Source organism: Cladophialophora yegresii (genome assembly GCF_000585515.1).
Source record: "Cladophialophora yegresii CBS 114405 chromosome Unknown aczIN-supercont1.2, whole genome shotgun sequence".
Lineage (NCBI taxonomy): Eukaryota > Fungi > Ascomycota > Eurotiomycetes > Chaetothyriales > Herpotrichiellaceae > Cladophialophora > Cladophialophora yegresii.
This window is the reverse complement of record NW_006913046.1, coordinates 3,138,081-3,162,655: the sequence shown is the minus strand read 5'-3', so window position 1 is coordinate 3,162,655 and position 24,575 is coordinate 3,138,081. Positions and strand designations below refer to the sequence as shown.

General features: G+C 54.7%; 7 protein-coding genes across 7 annotated transcripts; 3 read left to right on the top strand and 4 right to left on the bottom strand.

The window, feature by feature from the left end:
• Nucleotides 1-248: 248 nt before the first annotated feature.
• A1O7_03069 (uncharacterized protein) lies at nt 249-2,441 on the bottom strand (the record flags this gene model as incomplete). The annotated part of the gene is made up of 1 exon (XM_007757095.1): nt 249-2,441. The coding sequence occupies one exon, from the start codon at nt 2,439-2,441 to the stop codon at nt 249-251; it is 2,193 nt and encodes a 730-aa protein (XP_007755285.1).
• A 455-nt stretch (nt 2,442-2,896) lies between these two features.
• Nucleotides 2,897-4,649, bottom strand: A1O7_03068 (uncharacterized protein; the record flags this gene model as incomplete). The annotated part of the gene is made up of 2 exons (XM_007757094.1): nt 2,897-3,187; nt 3,240-4,649. 2 exons carry the CDS (start codon nt 4,647-4,649, stop codon nt 2,897-2,899), a joined length of 1,701 nt encoding a protein of 566 aa, XP_007755284.1.
• A 705-nt stretch (nt 4,650-5,354) lies between these two features.
• A1O7_03067 (uncharacterized protein) lies at nt 5,355-6,764 on the bottom strand (the record flags this gene model as incomplete). The annotated part of the gene is made up of 3 exons (XM_007757093.1): nt 5,355-5,770; nt 5,824-6,139; nt 6,189-6,764. The coding sequence occupies 3 exons, from the start codon at nt 6,762-6,764 to the stop codon at nt 5,355-5,357; spliced, it is 1,308 nt and encodes a 435-aa protein (XP_007755283.1).
• Nucleotides 6,765-7,586: 822 nt separating this feature from the next.
• On the top strand, nt 7,587-8,012 carry A1O7_03066 (4-carboxymuconolactone decarboxylase; the record flags this gene model as incomplete). Its single annotated transcript, XM_007757092.1, has 1 exon — nt 7,587-8,012. One exon carries the CDS (start codon nt 7,587-7,589, stop codon nt 8,010-8,012), a length of 426 nt encoding a protein of 141 aa, XP_007755282.1.
• An 853-nt stretch (nt 8,013-8,865) lies between these two features.
• On the top strand, nt 8,866-14,208 carry A1O7_03065 (uncharacterized protein; the record flags this gene model as incomplete). The annotated part of the gene is made up of 2 exons (XM_007757091.1): nt 8,866-13,161; nt 13,213-14,208. The coding sequence occupies 2 exons, from the start codon at nt 8,866-8,868 to the stop codon at nt 14,206-14,208; spliced, it is 5,292 nt and encodes a 1,763-aa protein (XP_007755281.1).
• Nucleotides 14,209-14,791: 583 nt separating this feature from the next.
• A1O7_03064 (uncharacterized protein) lies at nt 14,792-18,247 on the top strand (the record flags this gene model as incomplete). Its single annotated transcript, XM_007757090.1, has 1 exon — nt 14,792-18,247. One exon carries the CDS (start codon nt 14,792-14,794, stop codon nt 18,245-18,247), a length of 3,456 nt encoding a protein of 1,151 aa, XP_007755280.1.
• Nucleotides 18,248-19,227: 980 nt separating this feature from the next.
• Nucleotides 19,228-21,837, bottom strand: A1O7_03063 (uncharacterized protein; the record flags this gene model as incomplete). The annotated part of the gene is made up of 2 exons (XM_007757089.1): nt 19,228-21,105; nt 21,166-21,837. The coding sequence occupies 2 exons, from the start codon at nt 21,835-21,837 to the stop codon at nt 19,228-19,230; spliced, it is 2,550 nt and encodes an 849-aa protein (XP_007755279.1).
• Nucleotides 21,838-24,575: the final 2,738 nt, after the last annotated feature.

The window sequence follows — 24,575 nt, the reverse complement described above, 5'->3', positions numbered from 1 at the left end:
TGCGAGCCTGAGAGATAACGGAGCAGACTGGACGAGGACCACCCGATGAAGAGAGAAGTCCGAAAAGCCAAAGTTGAGACAGCCGAAGATGGGTATACACCTCTGTTGAAGTGTCCGCCTGTCCTTCTGGCTGTCGGAGCAAACATAAGAGAGCTAATCTGAGGGTTGGAGTCCTCGTTCAATTGTCTGCGCCGGTCCAGGATCATGCGACGGACAGCCACAGTCTAGGCTCACTTTGCGGAGCCAAGTCAACCTCCTTCCTCAGGAAATCGAACACCAGGGCAGAGTCTCAAACAGTTCAGCAGGCTGTCAACCTTGACTCGAGCAAAAGCCTGATTCACGTCGTCCAGGCCAATACCAACAAGTACTTCATCGCCCAGATACCCAGTCCCCAGCTGAGACATGTAATCGACATCGTCGATGTCATCCTCCTGGTTGGCGGCTGCAGAATGAGGCCTCCAAGTCCAGGCCAGACTCGGCGTGTATGTGAAGTACGCCGAGCTCCTGTCGAACCCGTCGTCTTGACCGATTTCTCGTTCATGTCCGCCTCGTCTCATGAGTCTGCTTCCTCCCTCTTTATAAGACATCTTCATGGTGGTATTCCACTTTCTCTTCACCTCTTCGTCTCCGCTGACTGGCCAGTTTTCCTCCTTGGTCCATGGCTTCGCCCCTTCATCTCTCATCAATACCGGAAAGCGACTGACACCCAGGATCTGGAATGGCTCTCTCCCCTCCCACAGCACCACGTACCTCTCATAGCGCAGTGGCAAGTCCAGCTCGTTACTGAACTTCCGATGTATGATCGCAAAGTGTATTGAGCGACCACCAGCCACGGCGCCTATTGTCTGACCACCCGTATTGTCGTCGTCGGTATAATCGTCATCGCGACACGCTGGATCGGTGCGAGCTTGTGCTCTTGTACACAATATTAGCCGCAAGGAGTTGGACCCTTGGTGCCAGTGGCCGATACTGCCGAAAGAGTCTTTAAAGTCCCCTTCTTGTGCTGAAAAGCAGGGCTGCTCATGCGGATGAGTGAGGTTCGGTGTGGTGAAGCCGTTGCCAATGAGTTTGGAGAATGTTCGACCTCCGCGCCTCCCCTTTTCCATCCACGTTCTCTTTCTCTTCGTCCTTGGCTTCTTCGTCGAGTTCATCGCAAAGCCCGTGATGATGTTCGTGACGTTTGATTCTCTATAATCTTGCCATTGATTCCCTTCAAGTCCTAGTCTTGCAAGACCCTCTAGGTCTTGTCCCGGCTCGAGCCCAGCTTCATCTTGACTCAGCAGTGGAGCACCCAACAGATCATATTGCACATACGCCTCTTCACCATTCGGGAACCACAACACCCAATTCTTTTCCACGCTGGCACGACTCTCTCTCGGATTCCTCGTGATCTCCGTCAGGTGAGGATAGCTCATCGATGGCTTAACCCCAAGGCTAGCACCAGTCTCTGCCATCTGGCCCCCTTTTCCTCCGCCATCCCTCCTCAATACCCCCAAAGTGCTGTCCTCCCGACTGAGAACCGTTTCAAGCATCGGATACACGACCCTCAAGTCCACAATCCAGAGCCCCACGCATCCGTATCGGCTCGCGCTGTTCACCAGAATCAACGGTTCGCCCTTGCCGCTCCAAAATACCCGAGGATCATGGAATCCAGGTATATCAGGGAACGCCAGCCACGCGTTCTCGCACTTTTCCGCAGGCGTGGGCGGGATGTTTATCTTCAGCGGCTCGGTAACGCACCTTAATCCACCACCACTGCCGAGATGGAAATGGTCGGCGGGCGTACATGGGCGAGTATCAGGTGGTAGATGACTTTGAGCTTGAGACGTGGATGCGGAGTACGTGGCTCGTTGAGGCAGACAAATGTCCGCGAGACAGATCTGCGATTCCTGGTGGAAGCCAGACGTCACGACGCGGGAAACCAGGATATATCGCGCCGGACTGGCCCAGTAGGGCAGCGGGATTATCGCGGGGTTGAAGAAGCGCGTGGCCGCCGTCGTGGACGGAGTACCCAGCAGTCCGTTCTGGTCTTCCTCTGCCCGCTTGTCAGGTCCAGATGAGCGTGGAGTCGGGGTGAGACTGATGTTATACAGCATCTCAGGCAGTCGGATGTGCGAGGTATGCTCGTTGGCCGGGATGGGGCACTGCGTGAACTGCTTGATTGCAGGGTGAGCTAGTGGAAGGGGCAGAGCGTGCGACGGCGGGAGGTAAGTGGCCTTTTTTCGGCCAGCCGAGAGGTGAAGATGAGGATGAGCAGACGCACCGTAGAGGGGGGTGAGTTTCGCACTGCTTGAGAGCTCTCTCTGTAGGGCCGCTTGGAGGAGGGCATCGTGCGATGATCTGAGGGATCCGGTGTCCGAGAGAACGCGGAGAAAGACCAGGAGGACGAGGATGACAACCGCTGGGAGCAGAAACCGGCGTGCCGAGGGAAGTGTGAACATCATGCCTGGTGGTTACTAGCTTGAGTGCAAAGTGAAAGTGTGGTCAAAATGAGCCGAGTCAGTAAAGAGGTATGAGTGCTTGCTGGATGTTGGACTAGGTCAGACTCCTCATGGCAGTCGGCCGGGTCGTTACATGTCGTCGCCCTCATGTCAGCTGCCCAGTTGTCACATGTTGTCGCGGAGTCCAGGCATCGAATGCACTGCCCGCAAGAAATTTTGCTCAGAAAACATGAGAGTTGCCTTAGTCTGTCCTCTTCCGCGTAGCGGCCACCGGTCCAAAACATATAGCAGTTATCTATGTCTTCTCTTAACAGTAGACCAACTGTATATTACCATGTTTTCATAGCTCATGTCCCATATCCTCGTCATACGCCATCGCTCAATCCTGGAGACTGCTATATAATTGCGGTATTGAAGTGTCCTTCACCATGCCTTCACCCAAAACAGTGGCGCGATTACGCGTCTTCGTCCTCTGACTTGTCGGAATCGTCTTCGCCATCACTGGTCTCCCAGCCTTCAGCCTCAAGACTCGGTGATCGAATACCGAAACTCAGCAAAAATCCGACAAACGCGACGCCGCCAAAAACACCAAAAGCGAGAGCTTCCCCTTTCGGGGAGACTTCGGTGGCTAGACTGAAGAGACCACCAGACACGAACGGCCCGACTGCTCGACCGGCTGCTGATAGCGTCTGAGCCAGACCGTTGATTGTTCCTAGCACAGAGTGGGTTGGGGCTGAGTTTGTGATCTAGGTACGTCGTCAGTCGAGTAGTTCGCTTCTGCTTTCTCAGGTGACTCACTAGTAGCAAAGCACTGGTCAGGCCCCCAACGGCTGCAACCGTCTTGATCAAAAGAACAACGCAGATCTCGATCCATAACCACGCGATGCTCTTCGTCCTACCAGAGCCATGGGCGCCATATTTGTATCCAACCCAGGGCATGAGGAAGTAAGCAATCACAAACCCTGCCAATCCCGCTCTATAGGCCCATCTATTGCCCACATGATCCCGCAATCTCCCGAAGATACCGACCTGGAACAGAATTGTGACCACCCCAGCAAAGGCCAGCGACAGACCAATTTCTTCCGGATCAAGAGCCCGTCCCGTTGGGGGTGCGGCCTGTGCGAAGATGGGGTAGAGCGAGTTGAAAGAGATGTTCGAAAGTTGAAAGATGAGATAAGTCAGCAGTAGTAAAATAGTATCTCGATTGAGAACATCACTGCTCTTCAATTCCTCTGCCGCTGGAAAGAAGTTGGGAGGCTCGGAGTCGCCTTCTGCGTCTTCGTCGTCCGAAACTTCCTCAACGCCGTTAACGTGGGCTTGGCTATTCTTCTTGCCTTTGTGCTTGAGGTAATGTGGTCTGCTGGAAGATGTGAATTGCCAGATCCAGGCGAACAGGTGTTTGACCCTTCTTCCCAACGGCTGGAGATACTGCGCTTCCTCTAGGCTTTCTTCAAGGAAGATCGCTGTAAGAGCCAGATCCACCAACAATATCGCAGCGGACAGAAGATTTGGAAGGAGGAAAGGATATTTGTTCGGCTTTGATTTGTTGAAAGGATTCCGCTCTGAAACCAGCACACCACCAATAACAGGACCTGTAATTCCTCCAAGACCGTAGAGGACTGGGAGGTACGTGAAAGCCTTGGACTGGTTGCTGCGATCCGTGATCTCACCCAGACAGGTTGACACGACACCTTGATTTCCGTTCAACAGTCCCATCAGAGCCTGTACCGCGATGGCTTGGGGAAGTGTCTTCACAAATCCGAACGCAATAAAGCAGATGGCGGTAAAGAACGTGCCGATCAATATGACGGGCTTCCTCCCAATACGGTCCGACAGCCAACCCCAGAAGAAGTTTGTCGCAAGCTGCGCCAGGGCAAAGGCGGAAGCGATTGTTCCCACATATACTCCCACTTGACCAGGCTTCACTTCGGGAAACGCCGAGGCCATAGAAGGCAGGTAGGGGCTGATGGAGTTCAGAGCTGTCTGTTCACACAGCGCTATGACGGCCAGGATGGCCATCTGTTTCTTCGGTAAAGGAGAGCTGCGGTGATGGTCCTCGTCGCCATTGTGCGGGTCGTGGTTCGAGGAGTTGGAGGAGTCGGATAGTGGCCGCCCTCGCGATTTGGGAGGAGATATACCCCCAAAGGTCTGGTAATGAGGCGTGGAGGACTGGCGACGCAGCAGCGGTCCATGGTCTGAGGGCTTCATAGCTGCGAACCAACGATTGGTTAGGACATGGAGAGGGTTGCGAGTACTCGTGGGCGGCGTGAGGCAGAATGGCGCAGTTGGCACCAGCACACTGTATATGTGCTTGAAAGGTCAAAAACAAAAGCAGCGGTCGCGCTCCAGCAGCCTTTGGCCGAGGAGGAACAACGGCAGTGAAATGCCTGAAATTGCGCAGGCTGCAGTCAGGAAGAATCCTTCATCTGCATAATTATTTGCTCTGATGCGGAAAGAGCCATGCAAGCGAGATGCGACTTGATTCGAGTCGATCAAGAGCTTTCGCTTACCTACGTCATGGGCGCCGGCGCCGGTGTCGGCAGGCGGACAAGATCTGGCGCTAGCGGATATCGAGAACATCGACGATCGAGTTCTTCACCACTTGTACGAGTACTCCATATTTCTTAGGAATGTATTGTGGTATATATGCATCACACAACGTGGCCAACGAGGGCACAAAGAAATCCTAGTTCTCGGCTACTCCCGTATATCATGCAATGTGTAGACGAGCCTAGCAGAGTTCGCCATGCTCAAACCATGCCACTGGCCGTGACCATGTTCTAACAACCACTACCGCCAAACAAAGTGCGTCTTTCTCGTGGGGCCACTGATAAATCCGAAGCTCAAACAGATGGGTATGCCATTGCCAACCATTTCCTACTCCTCGGGGGTATCTGTTGTTTCCACCAACCTTTACTCGGCTCCTACCACTGCAACCTGCTCAATGTGTGAGGTAGCACCGTTCTTGCTGTCCTGAGCACCTGTTGCGGCCGCCCCGGTCTTGTAATGCTGAGTAAAGTCGTACATAAGTGCCATGGGCGACCGCATGAACTCGATCTGCGCTTTGTGGTCGTCTTTTATGTCGTTGAGGAGTTTGAGGAAGGAGTCGGTTTCAAGTGCCTTTTCTGGATCCTGCGTGTACAAACGCTTGATATTGTCCGTGGAGACCGGATCCACGATGGTTTGATATTTTTCCCGGCGAACTTCAGAGTATTTGTCGAGGATGCTCTCGTCGGCCTTGCCTTCGTATACGCCGAGCAGACACTCATATAGCCCTTCGACATCAACAAGACCACCCGTGAGTCCAAGACCACCAAAAGGATTGCAGACTGCGTCGATTATTAGCACTAGCCCACGGAGCTGAGTACCCAGGTGGACTTACTGTGTGCAGCATCTGCAGCGAGCAGGAACCTGCCTACCCGCATACTCTCCACTAGCCGCTGGTGGATTTTATAAGGGCTGATAGCGGCAAGGTCATACTGTTCAGGATCTGGATTCCCAGGGAACATGGCTTTGAACTTCATCGGGCAGCGGGCGATCAACTCTTCTCGGGAGAGTCCTTCGATTTCGCCATAACTGCACCGCCACCAACCGCTGCCATCTGCGTTCTTGGTGAGGCGCGCGACCATGTGCCAATGTTCGGGATGAATGAAGAAATTGGCGTCGTCGTAGCCGTACTTCTCGAAGGGATATGCCACCTAAACACTGTCAGAGCAGAGAGTCTTGTGGCGCATTCACTGAGCTTACATTGGTCGCCACGATTTGTCTATCCCACGTATACCCGGGCCAGTCGGACCCATACAACTTTCTCCGAACCATGCTCGAAGCACCGTCACAGCCAACAATGTAGGTCGCTTCAAGCCGTTTCGGCCCCTCGGGCGTTTCGACGTCCACCCACGCCTTCTCCGTATCCTGGCCGAGGTCCACCACTTTGTGGTTGAAGAATACCTTCAATGATGGCTGTTGGATGGCATTCCGGTAGAGCAATCGATCGAGCTGTGCCAGTGGTAGGCATGCTAATCGGTCGGGATCATCGTGCATCAGACTGTTGTCCATCCCGGCAAGATAGGTGCCGTCGAGCTTTCGCCAACACATCGTGACTGGGTCGAAACCCTCAGACCGTATCTCATCGATCGCTCCAGCGGTTCGTAATGCGTGGGCAGCCGGTGGTCCATAGTACGCCGCACGAGGAGAGTCGTCCAACTCAGGAGCGGCCTCTAGAACATGAACTCGGACGCCTTTCTTCGCGAGCATGAGACCGAGTAGTAGACCAGAAGGCCCCGCGCCAACAACGATCACCCAAGGCTTTTCGGAGTCCGCCATCTTGGAGGTCTGTACAATATCCTAGGAGCAGAGAGCGTTGCAATAGGATTTCAAGAGGATTGAGGTCAGAAGCCGCCCTTAGATCTCCCGCTGCCATCATTTCTTATAGCTGGCAGGGGACCACTTAGGCCCCGCGCTCGTTCTTCACGTTGCTCCCAAGTCAGGAAGCCAAGACGCTCTCGAACGTGTGCCGAGTGTTATGGGGATTTCTCCGGACAGTCTCCATGTGGAGAGACCGCCACGATGTTGCCCTTGATGAGGATGCCTCGGCGAGCTGGGAATGGTGGGGCAGTCCTTGTGCTGTGACGGTCGAGAGACCTATGTAGAATTTGATACTGCACTCGATAACACGCCAGCAGTAAGTTGACACTATGTGTAGACTGGACGTTAGAGCCGATGACAACGATGTTGCCTACAAAGCGTATGCCTAAACTCCTACAAAGAGCGTGGCCAGATTCGTAGCATGTGGCGTGCAGGTGTCGGTGCAGCCCCGCACTATACAAGCGCGCCGTGTTAGTTGCGAGGCGCGACGGGCAGAGAGTTTAGGAACCATGCCACCTATGTTTACCCGGGCACCCGGGGTCTCTGACAGGACTCTCAAGCGACAACACCAGCAAGTGACAGAGTAACAGTAGTGGGGCTTCTCCAGGCTCTTCACCACGAACGGCTTTCTCGCCACATGCTGACTCCGCCCGTTCTACTCATTCCATCAAATCCTCGACATAAGTCAATGTGAAGATTAGAACGCGCTATTCCTCAACTACTCTCGCAGACTGTTGATATCAAACTCCTTGAGTCCCATCCTGTCGTCTCCCCAAGACCATGGCCAATCCACAAGAGGATAAAGTTGCTGAAGCCCACAAGTTGTTCTATGACCAGGGCTTTCAGATCCGCAATGAGGTTGCCGGTTCCGAACACGTTCAGCGGTCGCTCCAGAATAATTCATCTGAATTTGCTCGGCCGATGCAAGACCTCGCTACGGAGGTGGGATGGGGCATGATCTGGGCACGTCCTGGGTTAAGCCGCCAGACCAGAAGCTTGTTGAACATAGCCATGCTTTGCGCTCTCAACCGCATGACCGAGCTTGCTGTGCATGTGAGGGGCGCCGTCACCAATGGTGTGACCGAGACAGAGATTCGGGAGACGTTGATGCAAGTTGCAGTCTACTGCGGCCTGCCGGCCGGTCTTGAAGGGGTGAGAGTAGCGGAAGGAGTATTGAAGACGCTGCGAGAACAGAAGGAATTGTAAAGCCTGTGCTGCTCCAGCAAAGTGACAGTTTCGGGGTGCAGCCGCCGCACGTGGATGTCAAGCAAGATAGCAGTTCAGAAGAAGTGTACTCCGTCCCGCCCTACAAACCAAGTATATTTGTCCGTTACACTGTAGTCCCGAGCGAGCTGTAACCTCCAACCGTCCGCGTCTTGCCCGGATCTCAAAAGCCGCAGGATGTGTGTTGCATAAAGGCCTCGATTTAAGCACATCTGCCCAGCGCCTCTCCGCGGTTAAGAGGGACAGAGTGCACAGTCAGAATGGGGCAAGTCTCAGGCTAGATGCCTCCCGAAAGCCCCAAGACGGATCAGGCGATGCCTAGATGGTTGTGCGGGCGCCCAATCATCCTGTTCTATGCCCTCCTCTGGCCGCCTTGGGCTCCTCGGCAGCCTTTCTATCTATTCTCCGACTGTATCAAACTGCGATCCCGCTGGCTGACACCAGATCTTGCGACAATCGCTCGCGGCGCATTTCAACAACATCTAACCATCCAGCGTTTGGCAGTTGGATCTCGTGCTTTTCAGCTCAGCGTTCGCGTATTGAGACCTTTCCCATATCCGTCCGGTAGTCCTAGACGGTGCCCGCGGTCATTGCACATTCGTTGACAGAGGTAGTAGTCAGGCCTCTTTGAGGCTGCCTTGGCCTTTACCTCTCGACGAGACGGCCTTCCATCGTCATAACCCATGACTCAGGTCGCCCATCACTATTCCCAGCATAGTGAATGGTACAGTCAATCCTGCTGAGTCTCGAACATGCCCGGCGACATCCCGAGTCGACCCTGGGTTAACTCTGCACCTTCGCGCCCCAAGCACCTTCGACAGTTGGTGCGCTGACAATGGCCAGCTATCAGTCGAACGGACAGTCCTCTCCTTACTACACCTCGAACAACCATCCCTCGGCCAGTCAGAACGTGCCTTACGGATCACAGTCGACGTATCCTCCTCAACCGCTACAGCGCACACCGAGTTTCGATGCCGGCGACGATGAACGATACCTCGATGGAGAACATGATCCACGGTGGGGAGCGCAGCGGTATGCCTCGTACGCTGCGCCGACTGCGGGAGCAAGCCCGCATGTGAACAGGTCGCAGTCGGCTAGCATACAATCGTCGGTGGCGGCGCCATTCAGATCAAACACACAACATGCCGCACTGGCTGGTTATCAACACCAATATCAGACTCCGAGCGTGCCCGCCCATGCACCGTACAATCCCGCTCAATACCACCAGCAGCCGCAGAACACATATAATCCGCAACCCTATACAACGCCCCAATCCGCCCACCCGACGAGCGCCTACCAACCCTATGTGCCCGCTGCATATGGCAGTCCAGACCTCGCGCGTCGTACGTCAGGTTTTAATAGCTACGGCTCTTACGATGCGAATTCCCACTACACCTACTCTTCGTCCCAGCCACCGCCACCTCCTCGTTCTGATACTGTCCGATTTCCCGATCCCCAAGCGTATGGTGCCTACCAACACGATATAGCCCAGCAATATCCTGTCCAACACCAGCAGGTCTTATCACCTTACTCCCCTCCTGCTCCTGCACCTCCGCCGCATGGGAGAAACAGCAGCACACCAGAAGAGCAATATCCCTATCCTACTGGCTCGTCCGTCGCGTACTCCTCCCTGAGCGCCTATTCGTCTCCAGATATAAACCGCAACTCCTCTTTTGCGAGCCACGTGAGTGCTCGGTCTGCATCACCCCAGCCTTCCATACCTACGCCGCCAAGTAGGCAGCCTTCGAACCGGTCTCCCCAACGGATGAATACCTTGGGCCGCCACCCGGAAGGGCGGTCGCTGCCAGGTCTTCCATCAGAGCCTGAGTCGGACAGTGATTACTTTACTGGCGCTGATCGTCGGAGTAGCGCCGTGAATACCCGTTCAGCAGGCTATGATGATTTGATGGGTGAGCTGGATGATGCGATAGGGCAGAGCTCTAGACACATAAGGGCAGGCAGTGATGTCAGACTTCGCCATTCCAGAGACGGAGGTCAAGATGTTCAGGGGCAGCCATCGCCGCAGCCACTATTATCGCCAGACGAAACGCCAACCCATCTGAACGGCAATATAGCCTCAACAGGTAACACATACATCAACTATGGCGCATTCTCTGACGACAGTGACGCGGAAGCTGCTGCCGGGCTGGCGGCCATGCAAGCACTGGACGAGCAAGAAAGGGCGGAAGACGAGCGCCGACGTAGTGGCTCGGCTACTCTCTTCCCTTCGCAGCCACATTCGCACGATGCAGGTGCTAGACTGTCGTCTCAGGAGCAAAGCAGCGATAGTGACTACGCTGGCTATGGTGACTTGAGTCTTGCCGGCGGTGGATATGCACCCGACATGTCCTACGGTGAACAGGTTGTCTCGAATTACGCTGCAGCCGCTACTGCCATGCCTCAGGCTGAGCTGTATGGTCGCCTGAACACCAGAATGGACTCGGTGCGCAGCTCTGCCGTGTCTTCGGAAGGACGAGAATCCATGACGAGTGGCTTCGAGTCGATTCCCTCTGCGCAGAGCCACCATCCCTTTTCGCCGTCCCAGAACGTTGCTCGGGTAGATACCGGAGGCACTGGCGGCTTGACGGAGCCCAGCCCGCACCCGAGGCGACTGAGTTACGAAGATGGCGACGAATCGACGCTGATAGATGCAGAAGCTGGTCGGGCTTCGGCAAGCTCGAGTCCCCGAGACGATATGCCCGATCTTTTCTTTCATCCCGGGATGAGCCAGCAGCGACCTCTTCCGCCTCCTCCGTCGCACTCAGATCCTGGCCTGCGGCTTCCGCATTCGCTGCCTAGCAGCACTCATACCCAGCAAAGTCGATTTTCTCATTATGATCAAAGCAATACTCGTAGCTATCCGACCGCGCCGGATGCTTACCCGAACTCATTGCTTAGTCCGATAACCGTGCCGCGGTCCACTTCTTTGTCAAGCACGCGGAGCGCTCCCAAGGTAACTGAACAGGTCTATCGATCCAAAACGGATGCAGATCGTCAACGAATGCTGCGGCAGCAGGGACGAACGATGTCTGATTTGTACGACATTGCCAGCCCGCAGTCTGCTATGGCTCTGGACCTGCCAGCAATTCCCAAGAAGCGGTACAATCCGTCCAAGCTCACAAATGATCAGTTCAAGAGGTGTCTGGAACCGTGGGCACTCAGCTCGATCTTGGATTGGATCAAGGAATTGGCCGAAGAAGAAGTCGATCTCAAGGAGGCCAACATTGCTGAAGGCATCATCGCACTCTTTATGAACAAGGTGCCGACTATGTACATCACAGAAGCTGAAGCACTAGGAGAACGTGTCGTTAAGGCGATGCTGGACGCCAATGCTCTAGTCAAGGACGAGGAATGGGTCAAATTCGGTCCAGGCACCTTATCTGGGGTTCTATACCAGTTGACTGGTAGCGGATGTTACTCTTCAAAGTTACACTTGTACCACACTAAGGGCAGGTGTTACTCGTATCACTGCATGAGGACACTCAAAAGGCTTGATCTCGACGCATTGCCAGTGGAGAAGAAGTCGGAAGACTGGGCGACGTTCTACAAGCTGAAAAAGGAGGACATTGAGACTCACGACAAAAAGGAAATCGAACGTCAAAACGTCCTGCATGAAATTGTCACCAGCGAAGATGTATTCATCAGCCAGTTGGACGTACTCAGAGAGCTTTATCGAGACCGGCTGGCTGCTGCGAATCCGTCTATCATACCTACGAAAAAGCTTCAGAACTTCTTGAATGAGGTATTCGGCGGCGTGGATAAGGTCAAGAAAGTCAACCAAGACTATCTTCTGGGTCAGCTCAAATATCGACAGACAGAGCAAGGACCTTGGATCGTGGGCTTCAGCGACATCTTCCGCGAGTGGATCAGAAAAGCACGGCCTGTATACGTGGAGTACGCCTCGAACTTCCCCCGTGCAGATTGCCTCATGCGCCGCGAAGCCGAGAGGAACATCCCCTTTAAATCGTTCCTAGATCAGGCGCGGGAGAACAAGAGATCAAACCGACTTGGCTGGGACAACTTTCTCAAAGCTCCAATTACTAGGTTACAGCGCTACAGCTTGCTATTGGCCACTGTTCAGAAGAACATGCTGAAAGACTCGGAAGAAAAGAACAGCCTCGCCTTTGCGCTGGATGAAATTCGAGCTGCAACGTTTGAATGTGATTCCAAGTTTGCAGAAATGACCAAGAAGATGGAGCTCATCGAGATGCAAACGAAACTGAGGCTTCGGCCGCCAATGGAGAAAGAGGTGGAACTCAATCTCGACCATCTGGGCCGAGAAATCGTTTTCCGTGGTGAGTTGCAGCGTGCTGGAGGCAAGGGCTTTCAATGGGTGGATACGCATGCCATCCTGTTCGATCACTATCTGGTATTGGCGAAACCTCTCGCCAGAGATCGCAGGGAAGGCTATTATGATGTCTCGAAAGTCCCAATTCCCATGGATTTGCTGGTGCTGGAAAGCTCAAATGACCCTGCGGTCGTAAAATCGTCGATGAAAGGAATTGGAGCGGTCACCACTGTCGCAGTGCCTCGAGGTCAAGTGGCACCCGACACTCGACTAAACCGGGCACAGTCTACCGCCAGTGGCGGCACACCAGGCCCGTTAACACATACGAGTACCAATCTCTCGATAGGATCGGGAAACACCAGCCAGTCGATGGTCCCTATCACCACTCTAGACAGCGGCAACTCGAAAGAGGAGAAGATCATGTACCCTTTCCGGGTCAAACACCTTGGCAAGACCGAGACCTACACTCTCTACGCTCCCAGTGCGCAAAACCGACAGGACTGGTGTGAAGCCATCATTCAAGCCAAAACAAGACATGCCGAGTCCCTGCATCAACAGAACGCCGAACCGTTCAAGATGCGTGTGTTGGCGGACACCGCTTTCGCCTATGAAGGCCTGACTTATCCTGCGAAGCGCATTCTGATCAAAGGCACGCCGCTCGACAGGGCCGTTCAAGAAGCCGAGAAAATGTTCGAAGGACAAGGCCGACCTGCACCAGTCTGTCGCGCACCAGTCAATTGTGCGACGGTGTTCAATCAACCCTACGGCAGGCTCATGTGCGCGGTAGGAACCGACTATGGCGTGTACATCTCCGAGTATCAGAACTCTCGGGGATGGGTCAGGGTGAGTTCCCTCGAAATGAACCCCGTGAAATACAGGGCTAACAGTTTCTAGGCTATCCAAATGCAACGAGTGACGCAAATAGCAGTTCTGGAAGAATTTAACCTGTTCTTGCTGATCTCCGACAAAGCCCTCATTGCCTATCATCTCGACGTCGTTTGTCCGCCCACTGGCAACCCAGTCGCACAGAATGACGCCTCAAGCAGAAAAGCGCCGCAGAAGTTGTCCGGGTCCAAGGATATCGGGTTTTTCGTGACTGGCAGGATGAAGGAGCGAACACTGGTTTTCTACAAGAAGCGGGACGGAATAGCGTCAACATTCAAAGTCCTCGAACCTGTCCTGCAGAAGAACACCACCAGTCGGTCACGTTTTCTACCGTCCTCAACAAGAAGAGGTCAGACCGAGTTCTTCCGGGAGTACGACGAGTTCTACATTCCGGCCGAGTGCTATGGACTGAACCTGTTTCAGTCCAGCTTGGCGATATCGACAGCGAGAGGGGTGGAAGTCCTGACGCTGGAAAAGAAGCAGACCTGGAGTGTGCCGAACTTGAGGAGCGAAGAGGCAGCGACACAAGCACATCTCAGTTCGATAGCAAGTCGTATAAAGGACTTGAAGCCTCTGGGCATGTTCAGGCTCGGGGAAGCGGAATTCCTAGTCACCTTTGAGGAATGTGCCGTCTATGTTAACAAACATGGAGACATTTCAAGAGGAGTCGTGATGGAGTTTGTCGGCCGAGCCAAAGCAGCGTGCCTCTACAACCAGTACCTGATCCTCGTTGACGACGACTTCGTGGAGATTCGGGACGCTCAGAACGGCAGGCTCAAGCAGGTCATTGCAGGGAAAGACATCAGGCTGCTGGATGACGGTGGCGGAGGGTCAGGAGGGGCGCAGACGCAGCCGCAGGCGATGTTAGGAGGAGGACTCAACGGGCTTGGGTTGAAGAACTTTGGAAATGCGCCGCGGACACCGAAGTTGGTGCTACAACACCCCGAGTACGAGAGGAGCCACGTCGTCGTGGAATTGTTATTGACCACGGACGTGGCACAGTAGAGATGACGGCGCTCCTGGGAGAGGCATAATGGTTGAGCTGATACTTCATCTATGAATGGTCGTTGCTGGGTCCCTTGAGTGTTCGAAGGGCTCGACATTTGGGGTATGACTGATGAACGACACTGGGCCTGTGGCACCCTGGCGCTTGGGACGCTCACCTTGGGCCTTGATATGTGAACAGACAGGACCGGGAATAGGAGGATTGTCGGATACTTATACAGGTCTATTGGAAAAGTGATAGCCATCTCTCTTGACTTATTAGCCATGCATGTCTCAGACGTGAGGGGAGGAGAAGGCTGAGGCACGACTGGTGGTCCCCCTCCCTTCCCCAGAAGATGCGTATAGGACGCCAAGCAGCAACCTGGCTTTTGGCCCCCTGTCTCCCTGGACCACATTGAGATACCCGTGGTTGAGACAATGTAGCCGTTTCTTCTGATGTGCGAGATACTCTGGTGAAACTAGAGCAGCGCCCGTGGCATATCGAGCAGAATATGAAGTAACAGCGCCGTTACCGACGCGAAGGCGACATCTGTCAACACCTCCCCTCCGGCTGACACGCACTCGCACCTGCCAAACCTGCGCCATGTTGAGCTCGTTCGTGCAGAAGTTCATTGAGCAGTCTCCTCTCTCGGTGAGCAGCGACAACCGTCCGTCCAAAGCGGCTCTCTTTCGAGAGCAGTTCAGACTTCCTGCTGGGCAGAATCCCCTCCACGAGATCACGGCCGAACTGTTCCTCCCCCTCCCCTCGTCTGCGGCTGGGGGCCCCATCACATCTGGCGAGAAGTCCAGCGACAACGGCAACAAATATGTCGGAGAACTACACCTAAGTGAGCACTTCCTGTGCTTCTCGACCATCCGGACGAGTTTCCTGCCTACCGCCAGCCATGCTTCGTCCACTTCCTTTACGGGTCCGACCCAGGGCGCCGGCCCGGGGGGCCATGGCTTCACCCTGCCCTTGTGCTCGATTCGGCGAGTCGAGAGACTGAACAGCCATCACGACAAGTTCTCCCTGGCCCTCACCACGTTCGAGTCCGTACAGAAGCCCACTACAGAAAAGACCAAGGCACTATACCCTCCTCCCCGCAAACTGATCCTCACCCTCGACGGAAGCCGCAATGCCTGCGAACGTTTTTGCGATGGGCTGAAAAAGGGTCTTAGGGAGGGTATGAAAGAGGTGGACAGTCTGCGCCTCGTTGTCTCGCAGTGCTACTCTGAATACCTGCTTGACCCGAGCCGGCTGAAGGCCAAAGAAGAGGGAACCACTCCGCCTGAGCCGCCTGATACCGGTCTGGGGATGCTGTTCAAATACCCTGGCGACGCTAGGAAGCTGAGAGACAGGAGCAAAATCCGGCTTTGGGGCGAGTACCTGCGAGAGAATGGCCGAAATGCCACGATTGTTCGGCAGCCGACATTTCACAAGCTCATCCGTGTCGGCTTGCCCAACCGGCTGCGAGGTGAGATATGGGAGGTCAGCTCCGGGTCCTTCTACACGAGACTACGAAACCCCAACCTCTACGGCAAAACTCTGGCAAAGTTCACCGGAAAGGAATCTCTGGCCATCGATGAGATCGAGAAGGATTTGAACCGCAGTCTCCCGGAATACCCCGGCTTTCAGAGCGAAGACGGCATTGGCCGACTCCGACGTGTACTGACTGCCTACAGCTGGACGAACGAGGAAGTGGGCTATTGTCAAGCCATGAACATAGTGGTGGCCGCCCTTCTCATCTACATGTCTGAGGTCCAGGCATTCTTCATCCTCGGCGCATTGTGTGACCGACTTCTCCCCGGATACTACTCCAAAGACATGTACGGCACGCTCTTGGATCAGCGAGTCTTCGAAAACCTCGTGGAAAGAACGATGCCAATCCTCTGGGAGCACCTGGTCAAATCGGACGTTAACCTCTCCGTTGTATCACTACCCTGGTTTCTGTCGTTGTACATAAATTCTATGCCCCTCGTCTTTGCATTTCGAGTCCTCGATGTCTTCTTCCTGGAGGGCCCAAAAGTACTTTTCCAGATTGGCCTGGCAATCCTGCGCATCAACGGAGAAGAACTACTCGATGTCAGCGATGACGGCTCCTTCATTTCGATACTGAAGAACTACTTCTCGAGGCTGGACGAGTCAGCCCATCCGCATTCGGAGAACGAGAAGCTGAGGGCCATTACTCGGTTCCAAGAACTGATGGTCACGGCTTTCAAGGAATTCGCGGGCGTCACGCACGCGAGTGTCCAAGAGCTGAGAGAAAAGCATTTTGACGGTGTCAAGGAGGGCCTGGCAACGTTTGCTAAGCGCACATCGATACGCAACCTTGGCCCTGAAAGCAAGAAACTGAGTGCAGAAGACCTCAGCGCCATCTACGATAGATTCTTCAGCGTCCTGGCCGATCGGCAGGGGCGGGCGAAAGCGCGTGAGGAAGAGAGGAGGAAGTTACAGGACCAAAGGACTCGCCCGGGCCTCTGGACGCAGCATTCGTCGCGAAACAACGACGAGCCGGCACGGAATGCGCCACCGCTCCAGACAATGGACTATGATGCCTTCAGGGAGTTCCTCGCCAACACAGCCAAATGGGCAGTCACCGACTCCCCCTCATCACCAGGCAAGGATGTCACGAGCTCGAATCAGAGTCAAAGAAATCGCAGCAGGACCTTATCACAGTGGGGTGCAGGGCCAGAACCGGCCGACCATGACTTCATGCAACGCTTGTACGGCAAATGGGACGAGTCACAGCAAGGGGAAATGACATTACAACAACTGGTTCGGGGCCTCGCTCGATTCAAAGGAACGACGGATATCATGAATTCCATGAGTCTGTTTTTCGACTTGTTTGACGACGAGGGCACCGGCAAAGTCGACCGAGAGGGTATTCTGCGCATGTCCGAATCTCTTCTGTTCCTGTCTCGACGTGGCTTTGATGGGACCATCACGCCCACGGACTCCGCCAACACCATGACCTCGCCACTGTCTGCAACGGAGCAACAGAACGGTCTCAAGATGAGCACAAACGAGAAATTCCTCGGCAGTGTCAGCGCGTTCATCAGGCGGTGTTTCGAGTATGCTGATCCTGACGAAGAAGTTGACGCCGGGAGTTCGAAGCCAGAAACTGCGGACGCCCATCAACCCGCGGAAGAAGCGGATTTGCTCGACCTGACAGAAACAAAGTCCAACACCAAGACCATTGCCTCACCCCGATTGACGGAGAAGGACCCTCTCTCCGAAACGACACCGCCACACACACCCTCTCTGTCTATCGTCCCCGATAACCGCAGATCGTCGTCGGCACGGGCGGCCTCTCACAACCTCGCCCTCGACCCCAACAAACCTCTGCACATCACCCTTCCTACCTTCCGCATGGTTATCCTGGCAGATGAGCTCCTCGAGCAATTCTTCGAAACTTTCTTCCCGCAGTCTTTCCGTCTAGCTGATACCCCACCAGACGCAAGCAGCTTGTCTTTAGCCTCGTCCAGCAACACGCTTTCCGGGAACCTCACGACCTTCAGCAACTTGGGTACCCCAGTCAAGAACCTCCTTAACGGCGCCTCGACCAACAAGACTCTTCCCGATGTCGGCCGCGCTGGTGGAGTTGTCGAACCAGGATCACGAGGTCTCAGGGGCGTGCTCGACAATATCGTCAACGACGGTATGCGCATGGCCGCTGAGATGCGGAAACGCATGGACGACGCACAGCGTGAGTTCGAACGCAATGCCCGTGAACAAGGCCAAAAGGCCTATAGGGACGAAGACGACGAAGACGAAGAATATGATGAGAAGGATGTCGGAATCGGCAAGAGAGACCAGGAGTTGCTTGAAGGGGCGGAGGTGGCCAGTATCCGCACCGCAACCGGTGACAGTAGTCTCAGAAGCCGAGCCGAGAGTTCGGCGTCCAGGGAGAGCACTACGAGTGGGGTTGGCAGCGGCAGCGGCAGCAGCAACAGGCCCGGGGCCCTCAGTCGAAAGACCACAAGCAGTGGCAGGAGTATGACTATCTTGGATGTGGACGTGGATGATTTGTCTTTGAACTCCAATCCAAATCCGAAATGATACCTGGGGGAGGAAAGGCTGGCGACACGGTTCTACAGTATAGTCCTTAAAATCCGGTCGAGCATTACGGGCACTCCACGTACCCAAGCAGGTCTGAATGATACTACTGCAGTACATGAACCCTGCAACATGCACGAACGTCTGGACGCACGAATGCAAGCATTCAGCTCGAGCCATCCATTTCGGCTCTATCAATCGGTAGTTCGCCCATAAGTGTGTTTCATTCTCTTCTGACTTTTCATCTTTTCTTCTGATCTTCTTTCTATACTGTATTCCTAGAAGTGAGCACTGAGACCGCTACTGTAACTATGTAAATGGATAAAGGGATGGATCCCGTCCCGTACGCATTTCACAAACAATGGCCCTCCAATCCCAATCCAGTCGAGTCAAGGTATTGTAAGTGGGCAGGTTAACAGGTACAGTATCCCAAGATCACCGTCAACGCCATCCCATCCAGCTCGCCGTCAACCTCGCAGCACAGAGATTGTCCGGTGCTTTCCCTGCTGCCGTCCCTTTCCTACACATGATGTACTGTGTATGCCATGTTCGCCGGCCTCCTTTGCGTCTTTGAGCCCGATATACCAGCATGCAGACCCACGCGCACGCGGAGACCGATACCAACACCGACAGTGAACCAAGTCCAGCGTTCCCATAATGTACCGTCCTTACTGTTCGTACCGTTCCGTTCCATATACCATATACCATATACCATATACCATATACCATATACCATATACCATATACCATATACCATATACCATATACCATACACCACATACCGTCGAGATGCGTCCTTTAGCTTGAACGCATCGATCATCATGATGCATTATCTCTCCAGGCGCCTTGCTGGAACGCATCGATATAATGCATTCTTTCCTCCAGACGCCGTGCTGGAACGCAGAGTCGAAATCCAGCGAAGTTCAGGCGTTTGCGTATTTATTCGCCGTGTGCGTGTGCATGTACCTCCTCCGTCAAGTACCTTACTCGACGTCGTCATCATCGTCGTCGTCATCGTCTTCATCCTCTTCGTCCTCGTCTTCATCCTGATCTTGGTCGTCATCATTGTCACTCTCTTCCGTGACCTTTGGACTCTTGACGCTGTGCTTCGTGGCATTTTGATCGGTTGGTCTGGCTGCCTCATTCGGCGCCACTTCCTCGTCGTCTCCTTCTCCTTCCTTATTCTCCCCAACTTTGTCAGCCACGGCTTGGACTTCGTCCAACGCGCTCTTGGCGACGTCGTCGCGGTCGAGGGTCGGCATTTCGTGCATGTCGTCTTTCGAGGGCACAATGACTTTGAGGCCCAGGTCCGAGTGCTTGCTGTACACGCGGAGACCGACCACGCAGCTCGCATTCCAGGGGTTGCGGTTCGGGTCCTTTTCGTTGTTGTCGTCGTCGTCTTTCTTCGCCGCTTCAGATATTGACGGTGTGGGAGACGATCCCGAGGCAGGGGTAACAATTCCGCCAGGCACAGGGGTCGAAGTGCCGGACGCAGAGGCCGAGGATACGCCTGACCCTGACGACTCGCCGGGCAACTGGCCCTTTTGATGGGCTAGGTCGTACAGCTTGCCGATCTGCGTGATCTTGTCGCGGCGGTGGATGTTCTTCCTGATGACGTCTTCGACCTCGCCGCGGCTGGTGGCTTGAGCCTCGACCTTGACGAGCACGGTATACATGCCTTTTGTTAAGTGGAGTTCCACGTTCACGGACCGCACAAGCTCGTAGTTGAGCTTGCTTCGGGAGAGATACTCCTCTTCGTCATCGTCGTCCTTCTGCACCCGGAACTGCATCGTGAAGTTGTACTTGCCCTGCAGGCCCTTGAAGTAGCGATCGTCGAGCTGCGAGAGCACAATTACGGCGTCGGTGTCTTCCGGCACGTCGATGGAGAAGTGGTTGGTCTGGTAGTCGAGCGTGCTCCAGGGCACTTGCACGGACATCCACTGCTGCGCGACGTGCCAGTCGGGGCCGAAGATGCGGGTCCGATCGATGTACTTGTACTTGCAGAGCATGTCCTTGTAGGTCATCCAGAAGATGCCGTCGTCGCCAAACTGGTGGTTCAGCCTGGTCAGCCACTCGGCCGTCCACTCCTTCGACCCGTCGCTCCAGGCGCCGGTCCATTCCTTACGGCCCCAGGGGTTGCGGATCTTGACCAGTCGCTGGCCGTGGCCCTCGTACACGTCCAGGACTGCATAGGCGTGTTGACTGACGATGCCGGAACGGCGCTCCTCGCGCACCTTTTCATTCACGACGAGGTAAGGGCGCCATTCACGCCAGCGCGCAGCGGCACAAGAAAACACGAAATCTTTGCCAATGCGGCTGAGTTCGTTCTGCCAGAACGCCTCGGGGTCGAGGATGTTGGTCGTGTAGATTTCAGTCGTAACTCCGCCGGTAAGGTCTTCGATGGCTTCTCCTGTCTGACCACCGGAAATGGAGGCATAGTCGCCATGGGCTTTGGCGTAGGCTTTCTCGAGGAGACTGACCCAGGTTTCATTCTGATCGCGGCATTGAGCGAAGTACAGGGACTTGGAGCCACGCTGGAACAGTTCCTGATATTGATCCTCCTGATCGGGTCGACGAATTCCATACTGGGTCAGGACGACGTCTCCGCTTTCGTCGTATGCAGGAGCCCGGAGGTACAGCTTGTCGTCGATGATACACTGGTGCCATTCACCGTCTCGATGGAAGACGAAACCGTAAACCCCAACAGCCTCGTCTTGAATGACGCAGACACGGTCGATGAACTCCTGATTGCAGCCGAGAGCAGAAATGGCAGCGAGGAACCAGCAGTCTCCGGCGGACCCTTGCAGGATGTCATCATACGAGGCTCCATTCACGTAGAATTTTGGCTCGTCGAAAATATCCTGAACAGGGTATTAGTTGCAAAGTCTGTGGTGAGCACGGGAACCGCCGAGTCTACTTACGGTAACCCGTTTCGCATCCGCCGGGTGCTCCCTGTCGTCATCGTCGATGACCAGGCCGTCCAGGCAGTCCCTGATGCGCGTGATTTTGAGATCCCTTTCAATATCCCAATGCGAATCGGTGTACTTCTGGTTTGCAGCTCGGCATTCCTTGATTATGCGTTTCACGTCGCGGATGCAGGCTTCTCTGGCGTCCTCGTATGACTTGATGGCCTTGTGAGCGATTTCGCCGACAAGGGTAACGGCGCTGAGATCCTTTTCGGTGATGCGGTCGGGGAGGACTCGAGTAACCTTCCCAGTGTACTCGGGATCGAAGTTCTTCCAGAATTTCTTCATCTTGGCCTGAGGATGCGGCTTCTTCTCCTTTGCAGGGGGTTGGCGGGGAGCTGGCGGCTTGTCGGGCACCAGCATGAGCTTGATCGTTTGGCCGCCTCCCAGGACCAAGCCATCTTGGGGCACGGCCGGTTCATTACCGGTTGGATGTGCTGTGATGTCGATATCATTGTGTGCCTGGCGTGCATGTGCACTATCACTTCCCGCATCGGCAGTAGCACTTCTTTTGCGCTTCATCTCGAAGTCGATGCTGGCGGACTCATCCCAGTCATCATCTTGGTATATAACCCGGGGCACACGGTCCGGGTGGCCACCACGAACAAAGGGTGGTCGAGAGCTCATTGTTTGCGGCAAGGCTGTAGAGTATGTCAGGAACAAAGGAGTGGAGCAGGACCCTACATATTCAGGGTCCAGATATTTATACACATTGTTCGTATACCACGTACACAGTACTCCATAATCAGCACGACGAGGCTTGGGGGGAAAGGTGTTAGGCCGCCGCCCTGCGTTTCCCTGCGTTTCCCTGCGTGTGAGACACTAGAGCAGGCACCGTAATCCTATCGTCGACGATAGCACGGTATATCGAGGCTTGGTTAGTCACACAAATTGGCGGTAAGAGAGCTATCTCTACCAGTCATGGTTTAGCCGAAAGGGGTGGCTTTGGGACGATTAGCCTCGTTGGGTCCAGACCCAGCCAAGCGTGATAAGACAAGTCGGACTGGAGAACCCGGCATGCTGCGAGGGTCTTCCGGGCGCCAATGAGCGGACGCCGGCGATAACAATGAGAATGGGGAAGTTCCGAGGTCGCCTGCTCGAGGCATGAATGCGGCACATTCTTGGAACAAAGAACAAACCATCACAAGGACAAAGCGTAGAATGGCCAGCTGGACTAGGGTGCAGTCGTCCAGCCACTGCCAAAGCGCTGGACGGCAGTGTTCGGGTTCGGAACGGCGTCGACCTTACAGCGCGTGTGCATGGCTCTGATGTGGAGGGAGCCATGCCATGGTTGCAACGTGGGACGAAGGAATTCGGCAGGACTTGATCTGGACCGGCAAAATCCGGCTGGGACCAGGGAACGAGGGCACCATACGAAGTAGGCGTGTGCGGATTTGCCCTAGAAGAGCTGATGGTTGGGGTTCTGGAGCGAACAGCGCGAAACTTCCCCGTAAGCGAGTCAGTCCGAGTCAATTTGATTGAGAGTTCGACCGTGGAGGCAGAGGTGAGAGGAGGCTGAATCGGGGATGAAGGCCACATTCCGCTGCAGCCGGCGACGAGAGACGCACGTCGCACTTGGCCCAATCAATCTTGGTCAGCATCCGGGCGGTGTATCACCGCCAACGTCTCCGCCAACACCACCACCAACACCGCTGCCAGCGATCCGGCCAACGGCGCCGTCGCTCAACAATCTGTGGCAACGCCTCTCAGGCAATGGTGCGCGCAGGGACGTGTCTGTCTGCGTGCAGATGGAGGTTACTTGGCTACCATTTTCCTGCCAGACTCCCTTCATTGTGACACCCCCAACGGTGATGTTCGCTAGCATGATTCGGACCCTTAACTGCAGGCAAACAAGAGCAGAGTGGAGCTAACGGCTTGATTCGTCGCAAGACTACGGACTACCACTGGGTATACCTCTCTGGGATCTACTGTGCAACGGCAAGCATATCAAAAGCAGCCCCTCTGGATCGATGGCCATGCAGCGTTGGCGATGAGGCCGTTATGCAAGGCATCTGATCCTTCTTCACGGACCTTCTGTAGCAACGCCGACCTTTTGGCATGTCGCTTACTTCATTCAAAGTCCCAGTCACTGCAGTCCTCGCCCCCGCGGCGGGTTACCATGAGGCATTTGCCCACAACATTGGATAGGCGCATGAGAGCGAATTAGCAACGCACCCAGAGGGAGTCAAGCTTGATTGCTAGCTGGAGGACGTCTCCCTTGGGATGGGCGGCATGGTGTCGTATCAATTCCGAAACAGAGATCTCCAGTACGAGGTATGCCGGGTGGACACCTTCCTGGTAGCTTCTGCTTAAGTCTCGAAGTAAGGTACGAAGTACCAAGTCCACGGCCTGGTTCCATGCCTGAGAAAGCGAATAAAACGGAGATGTGCATAGCACTAAAATTGCGCAAGGCGCCAAGCACCAGGGACTGATTAACTGTTGGGTATCAGTGAAAGCCGGTGCTTGTACTCCGTAACTTGCATTAGATTCCGGAGTGTGTCGAATATTACAGGCGGAGAGCGCGGTGCCATGCTAAGTGTCTACAGAACACTGTCACCCTGCTTAACTATCATACTGTGAACTGCGTAGAGTAGCCGCGCCCTATGCAGTAGTGGGATTAGCCCCGCCTAGTGCGCCCGTCCTTTCGCCGCCTTTCAACGAATATATTTCGGCCGCGATTGGCTCTCGATGCACAGTTGGAGGGAATACGACTGCCTACCACCACCCTTCTAGGAAGCGGAAAGCCTGCAGATACATCACCGAACACAACTACCCACCAAACAATCCGTCCTGTGGGCTCTCTGTAGCCCGCAGCCCTGCATCTGTCAAGGAGGCAGAATCATAGAAGGCTAAGGTCTCGTCTCGGCAACTTGTGGACAAAGCCTCGTGTATCGGAATGACGAAGAGAACCAATCACGCTCCAAGCGTACGGAGTCCTGCGCTGTCCAAGCAGGTTCGCCGGCTCACCATGTGCTGCCGCAATCCGGTACTCCTGAGCGGTGAGGATTGTTCGAGACTGCAAGGTAGCAGGATCGATACTGCACATTGTACGGAGTAGCTTGTAGTTGAAAGACGAAGAGGACTTGGGTGTTGCAGCGAGTCCGGAGCAACAGCACAAGCTCATCCAAGACTAAACCAAAACTGCGGAGAGGCAAGGGTCTGGTCACTTACAGGCTGAGCGTAACGCCGATTAAAGCCGCGAGTGGCTGCTTGTGCTCCTCATCGACCGGAACTGCGCATCATCTGAGCTTTAGCCTACGTCGTCTGCATTTGCATTTGCCGTGCGTCAATCTCCATCACTTCAAAAACTCCAGCTCATCTGTCTTACTTGAACTATTCCACAGCTCGCTTCTTCTCTGCAGGGT